The sequence below is a fragment of the Anomaloglossus baeobatrachus genome, chromosome 7 (assembly GCF_048569485.1).
Source record: "Anomaloglossus baeobatrachus isolate aAnoBae1 chromosome 7, aAnoBae1.hap1, whole genome shotgun sequence".
NCBI lineage: Eukaryota > Metazoa > Chordata > Amphibia > Anura > Aromobatidae > Anomaloglossus > Anomaloglossus baeobatrachus.
In genome coordinates, this window is record NC_134359.1 from 310,250,624 (window position 1) to 310,265,766 (window position 15,143).

Here is a 15,143-nt window from a genome sequence, read left to right on the forward strand (position 1 = left end):
TGAACCGCGGAGATGGTGGATGCTGTGTCCTCCACCCAATTCAGAATGCGCCGGACTTCCTGAAAGGCTTGCCGGCTGCGCGTCCCTCCTTGGTGGTTGATGTATGCCACCGCTGTGGAGTTGTCCGACTGGATTCGGATCTGCTTTCCTTCCAGCCACTGTTGAAAGGCTAGTAGGGCAAGATACACTGCCCTGATTTCCAGAACATTGATCTGAAGGGTGGACTCTTGCGGAGTCCACGTCCCCTGAGCCCTGTGGTGTAGAAACACTGCTCCCCACCCCGACAGACTCGCATCTGTCGTGACCACTGCCCAGGATGGGGGCAGGAAGGATCTTCCCTGAGACAATGAGGTGGGAAGGAGCCACCATTGTAGAGAGTCCTTGGCCGTCTGGGAAAGAGAGACTTTCCTGTCTAGGGAAGTCGTCTTCCCGTCCCATTGGCGGAGAATGTCCCATTGAAGTGGACGCAGATGAAACTGCGCAAAGGGAACTGCTTCCATGGCTGCCACCATCTTCCCTAGGAAGTGCATGAGGCGCCGTAAGGGGTGCGACTGGCCCTGAAGGAGAGATTGCACCCCTGTCTGTAGGGACCGCTGCTTGTTTAGCGGAAGCTTCACTCTCGCTGCTCGAGTATGGAACTCCATGCCAAGATACGTTAGTGACTGTGTCGGTGACAGATTTGACTTTGGAAAGTTGATGATCCATCCAAAAGTCTGGAGAGTCTCCAGCGTAGCCTGTAGACTGAGTTGGCATGCCTCTTGAGAGGGTGCCTTGACAAGTAGATCGTCTAGGTAAGGGATCACCGAGTGTCCCTGAGAGTGCAGGACTGCTACCACCGCCGCCATGACCTTGGTGAAGACCCGGGGGGCTGTCGCCAGACCGAATGGCAGAGCTGCGAACTGAAGATGGTCGTCTCCTATCACAAAACGTAGAAAACGTTGATGTTCTGTAGCAATTGGCACGTGGAGATAAGCATCTTTGATGTCTATTGAGGCAAGGAAGTCTCCTTGAGACATTGAGGCAATGACAGAACGGAGGGTTTCCATCCGGAACCGTCTGGCGTGCACATGTTTGTTGAGCAGTTTTAGGTCCAGAACAGGACGGAACGAGCCGTCCTTTTTTGGCACCACAAAGAGATTGGAGTAAAACCCTCTCCCTTGTTCCTGAGACGGTACAGGAACCACTACTCCTTCCGCTCTTAGGGAGTCCACCGCCTGCCGCAGGACATCTACACGGTCTGGATGTGGGGAGGTTCTGAAGAACCGAGCTGGAGGACGAGAACTGAACTCGATTCTGTACCCGCGCGACAAAATGTCTGTCACCCACCGGTCTTTGACCTGTGACATCCAAGTGTCGTAAAAGCGGGAGAGCCTGCCCCCGACCGGAGATGCGGAGGGAGGGGACTGGAAGTCATGAGGTAGCCGCTTTGGAAGCGGTTCCTCCATTTGCTTTCTTGGGGCGTGAATGAGCCCGCCAGGAATCTGAGTTTCTTTGCGTCCTCTGAGTCCCTTTGGACGAGGAGAATTGTGTTTTGCCCGAACCTCGAAAGGACTGAAACTTCTGCTGCCACTTTCTCTGCTGAGGTTTGCTTGATCTGGGCTGGGGTAAAGAGGAGTCTTTACCCTTGGACTGTTTAATGATGTCAGCCAATGGCTCGCCAAACAGTCTATCTCTAGATAAAGGCAAGCTGGTTAAACATTTTTTGGAACCAGCATCTGCTTTCCAGTCCTTTAACCACAATGCTCTGCGCAAAACTACCGAATTGGCAGACGCCATTGAGGTGCGGCTGGTAGATTCTAGGACCGCATTGATAGCGTAAGACGCAAACGCGGACATCTGCGAGGTAAGGGACGCCACTTGCGGCACCGCTGGATGTAAGATAGCATCCACTTTTGCTAAGCCAGCTGAAATAGCCTGGAGAGCCCATACGGCTGCGAATGCTGGAGCAAACGACGCGCCGATAGCTTCATAGACAGATTTTAACCAAAGGTCCATCTGTCTGTCATTGGCATCCTTAAGTGAAGCGCCATCCTCCACTGCAACTATGGATCTAGCTGCAAGCTTGGAAATCGGGGGGTCCACCTTTGGACACTGGGTCCAGCGCTTGACCACATCAGGGGGGAAAGGATAACGTGTATCCTTAGAACGTTTAGAGAAACGCTTTTCTGGATGAGCGTCGTGCTTCTGGATTGATTCTCTGAAGTCAGAGTGATCCAACAGAGCACTTAATTTACGCTTGGGATAGAGGAAACGAAATTTCTCCTGCTCTGCCGCTGCCTCTTCTGCTGAAGGGGCTGGGGGAGAAATATCTAACAGCCTATTGATGGCTGAGATAAGATCGTTTACCATGGCGTCCCCATCCGGGGTATCCAGATTGAGAGGGGTTCCAGGATTAGACTCCTGATCACTCTCTTCAGACACATCACAGGGAGACTGATTGCGCTGAGACCCTGAGCAGTGTGATGACGTTGAGGGTCTTTCCCAGCGAGCCCGCTTGGGGTGGCTGGGGCAATCATCTGAGTCATTATACTCATCCTGAGAAGCCGGGGACCCCCTTGCAGTCTGGATTAAATCCAACTGCGGAGGATTAGAGGACATAGACCTCGCCGTGTCCATAGACTGAGCCCCAGGCATGGATTGCAAAGTTTCCAGGATTTTTGCCATAGTCACAGACATATTAACCGCAAAAACTGCAAAGTCTGTCCCCGACACCGGGGCAGGACTTACAGGCGTCTCAGCCTGGGTCACTATCTCTCCTGACTCCGGCTGGCGAAGCAGCACCGGATCTGAGCATTGCACACAATGGGGGTCCTTGGAGCCTGCTGGTAGAGCAGCCCCACATGCAGCACACGCAGTGCACACAGCCCTAGCCTTGGCAGCTTTGCGTCTTGTGGATGACATGTTGCTGCCTCCTCAGAGCGATCTGGGGTATTCAGCCAGGAAGCGACCTCACAGTGCAGGAAATCAATAAATATCTATGTCCAGTGACACAATACACTAACATACACTGAGGCACTAGAGGGGCCAGCTGAAAAGCCGCTTACCGCCCGCTTAAGAGCGGGTGTGTGGTCTTCCAAAGCCCCTCAGTCTAGGTCTCCCAGAGCCTTGCGTCCTTCCTCCAGCCAGACATGCATGTAATGGCTGCCGGCGTTCTGAGAGAAGAAGGGGGGCGGGCCCTGGGCGTTCCTGACCAAGAGCGGGAAGCCTGCTTCCCTCTGTGCCTAGTGAGAGGGCTGGAGCATGTAAATCAGGCTCCAGCCCTCGTCGCTGCCGTGAAACAGCGTCTCTCCCCTACCCTGATTGACAGGGTGGGGGCGGGAACGATCGGAGCTGCCGGCGTCCTAGGCCCAAAAGCCGGGGACTAGAGTTATAAACGCCGCCGCCGTAAAAGCGCGGTCGGCGTATCCCCGGCGCACCACAAGTCACAGCAGCGCCGCCCGGTCCAGAGGGGGTCGGCGCTGCGTTCCCAGAACACAAAGTCCCCCAGATAACTGTAGGAACACCAGCTCAGTGTACGGTCCCCGGCGCACTACAACACCCAGCCAGCCCGGAGTGTGTCTGTGCCTGCCGGGGACACAGAGTACCTGTATGATGCAGGGCCCGGTCCCTGATGGTACTCCTGCTCCGTATCCATCAGGTTCTAATGGGTCTGTGGATGGAGCCCGGCGTCAGAGCTTTGAGGCCGGCAGGATCCCACTTCCACAGAGCCCCCAAGGGGATGTGGAAGGAAAACAGCATGTCAGGCTCCAGCCCTGTACCAGCAATAGGTACCTCAACCTTACAACACCATCCAGGGGTGAGAAGGGAGCATGCTGGGGACACTATATGTGTCCTCTTTTCTTCCATCCGAACTAGTCAGCAGCTACTGCTGACTAAAATCTGTGGAGCTATGCATGGAATGTCTGACCTCCTTCGCACACAAAGCTAAAACTGGAGTACCCGTGATACCACGGGGGGGGTATAGCCAGAGGGGGAGGGGCCTTGCACTTTTAATGTAGTGCTTTGTGTGGCCTCCAGAGGGCAGTAGCTATACCCCAATCGTCTGGGTCTCCCAATAGAGCGCTGAAGAAAAGACCTGTACAGTCCCAAACCATCATTGCCGAAACAGTTAGAAGAGAGGACTTAGGCTAGTTTCACACTACGTCTTTTTAACATCCGCTGAAAACGTTTTTTTAGCGGAAATACGGATCCTGCTTTTACAGCAAATAACGTATGCAAACGCATATGTTATTTTGCAGGATCCTGCACTGGATATTTAGGGGCGGGCATTGGAGTCATGTGATCGGGAGTGAGGGGAACTAGACTGGGAGGAGGCTTCTGACAGCTGCAGACGCTGGTAACCAAGGTAAACATCGGCCTTGGATACCCGATATTTATGTTGGTTACGAGTGTCTGCAGCTGCTAGGAGCAGGGCTCCCTGCACGCGTAACCAACGTAAACATCGGGTAACTAAGAGAAGTGGTTACGCGATATTTACCTTGGTTACGAGTGTCCGCAGCTTTCAGGCAGGGGAGAGAGAGACAGGAGAGGAAGGGGGAAAGACATAGATAGAGAGAGAGGGGGTGAGGGAGGGAGTAGAGAGATAGACAGATCACTGGAGACTGGTTCTGGGCATGCTCAGTACTTTCTGGGCATGCTCAGTACAAAAGCAGGATCCTGTTACAACGCAACTGAACGCATTCTGCTAGGCAGGATCCAGCACTCATTGAAATGCATTGCAGCTCGCGGCGCAATGTGAAGGATCCTGTGAGATGCGTTATTTTGACAAAGCAAAAAAACGCTACATGTTGCGTTTTTGAAACATGTCAAAATAACGCAAAAGGACGGATCCTGCGTCTAACGGACGCAAACGCATGCAAACGCAGGTGGACGCGAGTCCATTGAAAATGCATTGCAGTGAAAACGGATTTGCACAGGATCCGTACTTCCGTTAAAAAAACGTTTTTAACGGATGTTAAAAAGACGTAGTGTGAAACCAGCCTTAGAGAACCTTGAGACATGGGAAAGTCCAACTACAAAGGGTGAGGACTCGCCTAGGGGTCCTTGGTCTCAAACCGGTGAAGAAATCCCATTCCCCTCTCCACCCATGCCTCAACGTTCAGTCAGGCAGGATTTCCCAACAGATCTTTCTTCCTCTCTCCCTAAGGGAACACGGTACCCTAAGTAGTATTTGGAAATGGCACAAGTGAGTCAAAGGGGGGACTGTTGAGGGTACGAATGGAGTAACCTAAAATACTTAATTCAGCCATTTCACAGACCCAAAAATGTGGTTTAATTAATCATTTACAAATGTTTTTGTTTCCTACTAACTCATATGAATATATTCAATGATTTTCCTTAATATAAAATACTAGCTATAGATTCTCTCATCTCGGGAGAAGTTTTGGAGGAGCCTATCCCATCAGGCTGATGTCTCCCCGGCCTAGTCTGCTGAGCACTGACAGGGACACGCGAGTTGACGTCACTTCTCAGAAACCAATGGACCTGAAACAACCGAAGCAAAAAACGGCCGCTATTCAACCCATTATCCCAGAAGGTTTTTCCAAGTCTGCACCACAAACTGTTCACATGAAGCCTCATCATGTCTTGTTGTGGTTTTTTTTTATCAAGAGCAGATCATCCAGGTTCACAAAGTGGCCCTAAGTGGGGCGGCACGGTGGCTCGGTGGTTAGCACTATATGGTGGCTCAGTGGTTAGCACTGCAGTCTTGCAGCGCTGGGGTCCTGGGCTCGAATCCCACCAAGGACACCATCTTCAAGGAGTTTGTATGTTCTCCCTGTGTTGCGTGGGTTTCCTTCCGGGTTCTCCGGTTTCCTCCCACACTCCAAAAACATACACATAGGGAATTTAGATTGTGAGCCCCAATGGGGACAGTGTTCCTGATGTATGTAAAGCACTGCGGAATATGTTAGCGCTATATAAAAATAAAGATTTATTTTTTTATTTCAGATTTTAAGTGGACTAGCACTGACCAAGCATCCTTCTTTTTGTTTCATATCCGGAAAGAAGGACCATGGACAATTTGTAGCAAATGGTTTTTTTGTTTCTTTTGTTTGTTTTTTGATTATGTGCTAATTTATAAATAAGGTCTAGACTCAATCTTTCTTAATCAGGATAATGTGCCCTAATGAGAGTAATATCACCAATTCTAATACCCCCTATAAATCATAAAGTTATTTTTAATAAATAAAATAAGTACTTAAGGGGGGAGTCAACGTCTGTAGTGTTAAATTTAACAACAATCCCATAGAAAGCCCACATATATATAGATATTGATATAATTAAAGTCCCAAATAATAAAATATATCTAAATGGGGAAAATTTTAAAATTTAAGGTAATAATATTCACAGATATTTTATTAAGGGGGGACTGTGGAAGTCGTCTGAGCTATAGCTTGTTTGTTCAAACGTAATAAGAATATCTGTGTATATAAATAATCAAAATGTAGATGTAGTTGTATAATAATCTGTCTGTCTATGTAGCAATTTCACAGATCTATAATACTCCCTGTTCAAAATTGTATAGTCATGAAGGAGTTAACCAAAGATAATGAAGCCAGAATGTGAAGCTGCAAAGTCTTATCAGTAGCTTTCACACAGAAAGAATGTACAAGAAACAAACTGCGCTGTGAGAAATTAAGGAGTAAAAGTACTCCCTGTTTAGCTTTAAGGTTAAAGATGCAAACTGTATAATTGGGTGTCTTGCAATACACAAGTTCAGTTGATGACGCTAGCTCAAGGAGAAAGCATGTCTGTGTGTTTATTGTCTGATACATTGATATATCAGCACTGATATACAGCTAATACGGCACCGTCTCTGGATATCCCAAACGAAGACTCCATTAGCAGTCTTCACCCAAATTCTTCCCTTGACACTAGGATTGTGTGTGCTCGTGGTGAGGATAGCTCCTCAGCATGATCCTGCTTTCCTATCACTGAGAATACTGTCTGCTAGGACTGTGTGTGCTCGTGGTGAGGATAGCTACTCGGCATGATCCTGCTTTCCGATCACGGAGAATGACGTCTGCTAGGATTGTGTGTGCTCGTGGGGAGGATAGCCCCTCGGCATGATCCTGCTTTCCTATCACTGAGAATGACATCTGCTAGGACTGTGTGTGCTCGTGGTGAGGATAGCTCCTCAGCATGATCCCGCTTTCCTGTCACTGAGAATGACATCTGCTAGGACTGTGTGTGCTCGTGGTGAGGATAGCTCCTCAGCATGATCCTGCTTTCCTGTCACTGAGAATGACATCTGCTAGGACTGTGTGTGCTCGTGGTGAGGATAGCTCCTCAGCATGATCCTGCTTTCCTGTCACTGAGAATACTGTCTGCTAGGACTGTGTGTGCTCGTGGTGAGGATAGCTCCTCAGCATGATCCCGCTTTCCTGTCACTGAGAATGACATCTGCTAGGACTGTGTGTGCTCGTGGTGAGGATAGCTCCTCAGCATGATCCCGCTTTCCTGTCACTGAGAATGACATCTGCTAGGACTGTGTGTGCTCGTGGTGAGGATAGCTCCTCAGCATGATCCCGCTTTCCTGTCACTGAGAATGACATCTGCTAGGACTGTGTGTGCTCGTGGTGAGGATAGCTCCTCGGCATTATCCTGCTTTCTGATCACTGAGAATACTGTCTGCTAGGACTGTGTGTGCTCGTGGTGAGGATAGCTCCTCAGCATGATCCCGCTTTCCTGTCACTGAGAATGACATCTGCTAGGACTGTGTGTGCTCGTGGTGAGGATAGCTCCTCGGCATTATCCTGCTTTCTGATCACTGAGAATGCTGTCTGCTAGGACTGTGTGTGCTCGTGGTGAGGATAGCTCCTCGGCATTATCCTGCTTTCTGATCACTGAGAATGACGTCTGCTCGCGGTGCACACTGGCAGTTTAGGTTGTGGCTGACACCTACCTTCTCTGGCCAGCTGGGATAGCTCCTCGGCATGATCCTGCTTTCCTGCCATCTCTTCTTCTGCTGCAATCGTGTCCTCCTCGTCCTCAGCTGCAAAGAACACACAATGCTCAGCGAGATTGCTGATGACACAGAAAACACAGGAGACCCCACAGTGCATCGCCCATCATATATTATGGCCGGGTGCAGGAGGCGCTGGACACTCACCACTAACTGTGTAAGACTGGGCAAGAAACGGACACCTCGGGGAAGGGGGCGGATGAGGGGAAAGATGACGGGTGGGGGGCAGGGAGAAAGGAAGGTGACGTGGGGAAGAGAAACGAAGACGACGAAGGGGGACGAGGGGGGGGGGGGAGAAAGGAAGGTGACAAGGGGGAAGAGTAACGAAGATGACGAGAAGAGCGAGAAACGAAGATGACGAGGGGGGGGATGAAGACGACGAGGGGGAAGAGAAAGGAAGGTGACGGGGGGAGAAACGAAGATAAAGGGGGGGGATGAAGACGACGAGGGGGAAGAGAAAGGAAGGTGACGGGGGGAGAAACGAAGATAAAGGGGGGAGAAACGAAGATGACGAGGGGGGGAGAAACGAAGATGACGAGGGGGGGAGAAACGAAGATGACGAGGGGGGGAGAAACGAAGATGACGAGGGGGGGAGAAACGAAGATGACGAGGGGGGGAGAAACGAAGATGACGAGGGGGGGAGAAACGAAGATGACGAGGGGGGGAGAAACGAAGATGACGAGGGGGGGAGAAACGAAGATGACGAGGGGGGGAGAAACGAAGATGACGAGGGGGGGAGAAACGAAGATGACGAGGGGGGGAGAAACGAAGATGACGAGGGGGGGAGAAACGAAGATGACGAGGGGGGGAGAAACGAAGATGACGAGGGGGGGAGAAACGAAGATGACGAGGGGGGAGAAACGAAGATGACGAGGGGGGAGAAACGAAGATGACGGGGGGGGAAACGAAGACAACGAGGGTGGGGAAACGAAGACGACGAGGGGGGGGGAGAAACGAAGACGACGAGGGGGGGGAGAAACGAAGACGACGAAGGGGGGGGAACGAAGACGACGAAGGGGTGAGAAACGAAGATGACGAAGGGGGAGAACGAAGATGACGAGGGGGGGGGGGAACGAAGATGACGAGGGGGGGGAGAAACGAAGATGACGAGGGGGGGGAGAAACGAAGATGACGAGGGGGGGGAGAAACGCAGATGACGAGGGGGGGGAGAAAGGCAGATGACGAGGGGGGGGAGAAACGCAGATGACGAGGGGGGGGAGAAACGAAGATGACGAGGGGGGGGAGAAACGAAGATGACGAGGTGGGAGAAACGAAGATGACGAGGGGGGAGAAACGAAGATGACGAGGGGGGGAGAAACGAAGATGACAAGGGGGGGGGAAACGAAGATGACAAGGGGGGGGGGAACGAAGATGACAAGGGGGGGGGGGAAACGAAGATGACAACGAGGGGGGAGAAACGAAGACGACGAGGGGGGGAGAAACGAAGACGAGGGGGGAGAAACGAAGATGACGAGGGGGGAGAAACGAAGATGACGAGGGGGGAGAAACTAAGATGACGAGGGGGGGTTATATCTGATATTATCTGTACATGTGCCCTCTGAATTGTAAAGCGCTGCGGAACATGTTGGCGCTATAGAAATAAAAATTATTATCGCAGAGGGAAAGTGAGAAAATTGTAGGAACAAAAATAAAAGTAAAGCTCGTGAGGCTGGTGGCTGCTGGAGAAACGTCCCTGGCTGGAGTGACGGCCACTGACCGTAGCGATGCCGGACCAATCTGCCGAATCTCTTCACACCCACCGGGCCGTCCAATATGGAAGAAACCACCCCAAAGTGACACCAAGAACGCCTCAAAGGGCCAGCACAGCAAAATGGTGGGCACCAGTGGAAAGAAAGTGCTCAGCCCCTTTTGGAGGCCTCATAATTGTGGGGACCGCAGGGAGGACCAATGCTGTGGAGAGCACGGTGTTCCCTTCAAGGGATAAAGGAGGCGTTGTGCGATTTTACATTTAATTTCCAGCTAGGTGGTGCTTTAGAGCGGACAGGTGTCATGTCTGCCTCCTACAGACACTAAGCTAATACAGCTGCCGAGTACCTGAGGAGCGGACACAGCCCACCAGGTAGAGCCCACCCCATCATGTAGTGACTAGTCTCCAGACGTCAGGGCAAGAACCCCCGTCTGCCCATCATTGTGACCGTGAACGGACGCCGACATACACAGAGAACGTGTGGCACCGGCACAGACCATCAAGAAGCCGCACTCACCTTCATCCTCATTTATCGTGAACTCATCGTCCTCATCCTCCTCTTTCCCAGGTTCTGTCTCCTCCTCTGTGTCGTCTTCACTGGAAACCGGACACTAAGAATACAAAGAAGAAACCGCTCAGCAATCTCCAGCCAGTCCCATCATGTCCTAGAGTAACATCAGGGGTGACAGGAGGACCACGGGGGGCAATGTACCGACCCGCGGGCGCGGCCGCCTGCCGAGCCGCTCGGATCCGTGCTTGTACGGTGGTTAGCTCGAGCTCATCACGGACCCGGGGGAATTCCACGGCCGGGGCCGCGGTGGTTTGTAAGGGATATAAGTTTGTGACGCCACCCACGGGTTGTGGTGAATGGATGGACACCACTTCTGCTGTTGACTAGGCCTCCCGGGGACGGTGTTGCGCAGCTTGGTGTTGACCCCTCCATGGGCAGGGGAGTGATGGTCCCGGGGGCCCGAGGTGCTGAGGCGTGGAGATGGATGCGTGCTGGTTGCTGGTGTGGTGCGCGGCCCGAAGGCACTGGTGTACTCACTATGACACAACACACTGGAGTCTCTGGTAAACCAAACGGGATGATGAACGGGGCCCGCAGCCGGCTGCAGCTTCTTCCTGAACAGGTTGGTGGTTTCTGCCTTTCTCCTGCACCTTTTTTATGTGAATGTTTGACTCCTATGCCTAAGCAACGGTAGTCCGCTCCCTGGCTTGCTGTATGTCGGGAGAGCCCTGTTTGCCCGCAGACGCTGGCCCTTTGGGTCTCTATGCCTTTGCGGTGGCTCTACCCTAATGGTTGGGCTGTTGTCTTCAGTCGGGTCTCGTGTGGGAAAGGTCCTAAAGTCCAGTCCTCAATCAGATGATTTGACTCGGCCCTGTTGGTTCTGGGCTTCGTACTGGGTCTGAGTACCCCTCCTGGTGCTCCGGGTTTCCAATCGGCTTCCCGGTTCGGTACCGGCGGGCCACCGCCCGAGCCCGGTTTCTACGGTTCCACCGGCTGTAATCCCAGCTCCAGCAGGCGTCCACCACCGTCTGCCTCCTTGTCAGAGGTGACTGGGCTCCGACCCCGACACCTGGTAGACTATTGGCAGGCCTGGTCACAGGTCTGCCCTTGAACTTGACTTCTCTCCTCCACTGTTAAACTACTCTCTCCAACTCCTCTCAAGAATTACTCTTTTTTTCCCGCCTCCAGGCCTGTGAACTCCTCGGTGGGCGGAGCCAACCGCCTGGCTCCGCCCCCTGGTGTGGACATCAAACCTGGAGGGTGGTGACAAGGTTTTGAAGTTTGGCTGCTGTCACCTTTTTAGGGAGGGGGTGTGTGTGCATGGGACTACCTGAGACGACCTGACTAGTCCAGGGCGTCACAGCAACATGAGGAGAACCGGGGCTGGGGGATGGGACAGGAGGAATACTGGATAAGGGAACGACAATGAGGGAAAAAGGCGGAAGATCGGGAGGGGGGTGACAGAGGGCGCCGAAGAAAAGAAGAGGGGGCTGTTATGATCTGGTCACCGTGGACGATCACAAAAATCCCATCAGCAGAAAAACAAAAAAAAAAACAAAAAAACACAAAAAAAGCCACAAGAGTAGTTGGAACCTGAACGGACCGCAATCCCCTGTCACACCACACTAGAAGCAGCCGTGGAGCGTTCCTAAACACCTAGACGCCTCTTCACAGCCGGAGAATCTTACTACACCTCACAGATAGAAATGAGGAAACCTATCTTGCCTCAGAGCAGTCCCCTAAGGAATAGCAACACCCCAACATGCAACAACGGTGATGTAAGAAAACACAATACACAGATAGGAAGAAGGGAATTTTGTTACTTACCGTAAATTCCTTTTCTTCTAGCTCTTATTGGGAGACCCAGACGATTGGGTGTATAGCACTGCCTCCGGAGGCCACACAAAGCAATTACACTAAAAAGTGTAAGGCCCCTCCCCTTCTGGCTATACACCCCCAGTGGGATCACTGGCTCACCAGTTTTAGTGCAAAAGCAAGAAGGAGGAAAGCCAATAACTGGTTTAAACAAATTCTCTCCGAGTAACATCGGAGAACTGCAAACCGTTCAACATGAAACAACATGTGTACCCGCAAACAAACCAACAATCCCGAAGGACAACAGGGCGGGTGCTGGGTCTCCCAATAAGAGCTAGAAGAAAAGGAATTTACGGTAAGTAACAAAATTCCCTTCTTCTTCGTCGCTCTATTGGGAGACCCAGACGATTGGGACGTCCAAAAGCTGTCCCTGGGTGGGTAAAGAAATACCTCATGTTAGAGCTGCAAGACAGCCCTCCCCTACGGGGAGGCAACTGCCGCCTGCAGGACTCTTCTACCTAGGCTGGCGTCCGCCGAAGCATAGGTATGCACCTGATAATGTTTGGTGAAAGTGTGCAGACTCGACCAGGTAGCTGCCTGGCACACCTGTTGAGCCGTAGCCTGGTGTCGTAATGCCCAGGATGCACCCACGGCTCTGGTAGAATGGGCCTTCAGCCCTGATGGAACCGGAAGCCCAGCAGAACGGTAGGCTTCAAGAATTGGTTCTTTGATCCATCGAGCCAGGGTGGCTTTAGAAGCCTGCGACCCTTTGCGCTTACCAGCGACAAGGACAAAGAGTGCATCCGAACGGCGCAAGGGCGCCGTGCGGGAAATGTAGATTCTGAGTGCTCTCACCAGATCCAACAAATGTAAATCCTTCTCATACCGATGAACTGCATGAGGACAAAACGAAGGCAAAGAGATATCCTGATTAAGATGAAAAGAGGATACCACCTTCGGGAGAAACTCCTGAATAGGACGCAGCACAACCTTGTCCTGGTGGAACACCAGGAAGGGAACCTTGGATGATAGTGCTGCCAGCTCAGACACTCTCCGAAGAGATGTGATCGCTACCAGAAAAGCCACTTTCTGTGATAGTCTAGAAAGTGAAACCTCCTTCAGAGGCTCGAAGGGCGGCTTCTGGAGGGCAACTAGTACCCTGTTCAGATCACATGGATCTAACGGCCGCTTGTACGGGGGTACGATATGGCAAACCCCCTGTAGGAACGTGCGCACCTTAGGAAGGCGTGCCAAACGCCTCTGAAAAAAGACGGATAGCGCCGAGACCTGACCTTTAAGGGAGCCGAGCGACAAACCTTTTTCTAACCCAGATTGCAGGAAAGAAAGAAAGGTAGGCAATGCAAATGGCCAGGGAGACACTCCCTGAGCAGAGCACCAGGATAAAAATATCCTCCACGTTCTGTGGTAGATCTTAGCGGACGTGGGCTTCCTAGCCTGTCTCATGGTGGCAACGACACCTTGGGACAATCCTGAAGACGTTAGGATCCAGGACTCAATGGCCACACAGTCAGGTTCAGGGCCGCAGAATTCCGATGGAAAAACGGCCCTTGGGACAGTAAGTCTGGTCGGTGTGGGAGTGCCCACGGTTGGCCGACCGTGAGCTGCCACAGATCCGGATACCACGCCCTCCTCGGCCAGTCTGGGGCGACAAGTATGACGCGGCTGCAATCGGATCTGATCTTGCGTAGCACTCTGGGCAAGAGTGCCAGAGGTGGAAACACATAAGGGAGCCGGAACTGCGACCAATCTCGCACTAGGGCGTCTGCCGCCAGCGCTCTTTGATCGCGAGACCGTGCCATGAAGGTTGGGACCTTGTTGTTGTGCCGTGACGCCATTAGGTCGACGTCCGGCACCCCCCAGCGGCGACAGATTTCCTGAAACACGTCTGGGTGGAGGGACCATTCCCCTGCGTCCATGCCCTGGCGACTGAGGAAGTCTGCTTCCCAGTTTTCTACGCCGGGGATGTGAACCGCGGATATGGTGGAGACTGTGGCTTCCACCCACATCAGAATCCGCCGGACTTCCTGGAAGGCTTGCCGACTGCGTGTCCCCCCTTGGTGGTTGATGTATGCCACCGCTGTGGAGTTGTCCGACTGAATTCGGATCTGCCTTCCTTCCAGCCACTGCTGGAAGGCTAGTAGGGCAAAATACACTGCTCTGATTTCCAGAACATTGATCTGAAGGGTGGACTCCTGCTGAGACCACGTACCCTGAGCCCTGTGGTGGAGACAAACTGCTCCCCACCCTGACAGACTCGTATCTGTCGTGACCACCGCCCAAGACGGTGGTAGGAAGGATCTTCCCTGTGATAATGAGGTGGGAAGAAGCCACCACTGCAGAGAGTCCTTGGCCGTCTGGGAAAGGGAGACTTTCCTGTCCAGGGATGTTGACTTCCCGTCCCATTGGCGGAGAATGTCCCATTGAAGTGGACGCAGATGAAACTGCGCAAACGGAACCGCCTCTATTGCCGCCACCATCTTCCCGAGGAAGTGCATGAGGCGTCTTAAGGAGTGCGGCTGACTTTGAAGGAGAGCCTGCACCCCAGTCTGTAGAGACCGCTGCTTGTCCAGCGGAAGCTTCACTATCGCTGATAGAGTATGAAACTCCATGCCAAGATACGTTAGTGATTGGGTCGGTGACAGATTTGACTTTGGGAAGTTGATGATCCACCCGAACGCCTGGAGAGTCTCCAGTGCAACATTCAGGCTGAGTTGGCATGCCTCTTGAGAGGGTGCCTTGACCAGTAGATCGTCCAAGTAAGGGATCACAGAGTGTCCCTGAGAGTGCAAGACTGCTACCACTGCCGCCATGATCTTGGTGAACACCCGAGGGGCTGTCGCCAGACCAAATGGCAGAGCTACGAACTGAAGATGGTCGTCTCCTATCACGAAGCGTAGAAAGCATTGGTGCTCTGTAGCAATCGGCACGTGGAGATAAGCATCTTTGATGTCTATTGATGCTAGGAAATCTCCTTGAGACATTGAGGCAATGACTGAGCGGAGGGATTCCATCCGGAACCGCCTGGCGTTCACATGCTTGTTGAGCAGTTTTAGGTCCAGAACAGGACGGAAGGAGCCGTCCTTTTTTGGAACCACAAAGAGATTGGAGTAAAATCCTCGCCC

General features: G+C 52.3%; 1 protein-coding gene across 1 annotated transcript in view; it reads right to left on the reverse strand.

The window, feature by feature from the left end:
* SRCAP (Snf2 related CREBBP activator protein) overlaps window positions 1–15,143 on the reverse strand; it is a 139,531-nt gene that overhangs the window by 59,625 nt on the left and 64,763 nt on the right. The window contains 2 exon segments of the mRNA XM_075318692.1: window positions 7,907–7,996; window positions 10,192–10,285. Of these exon segments, the coding sequence (XP_075174807.1) occupies window positions 7,907–7,996; window positions 10,192–10,285 (184 nt within the window).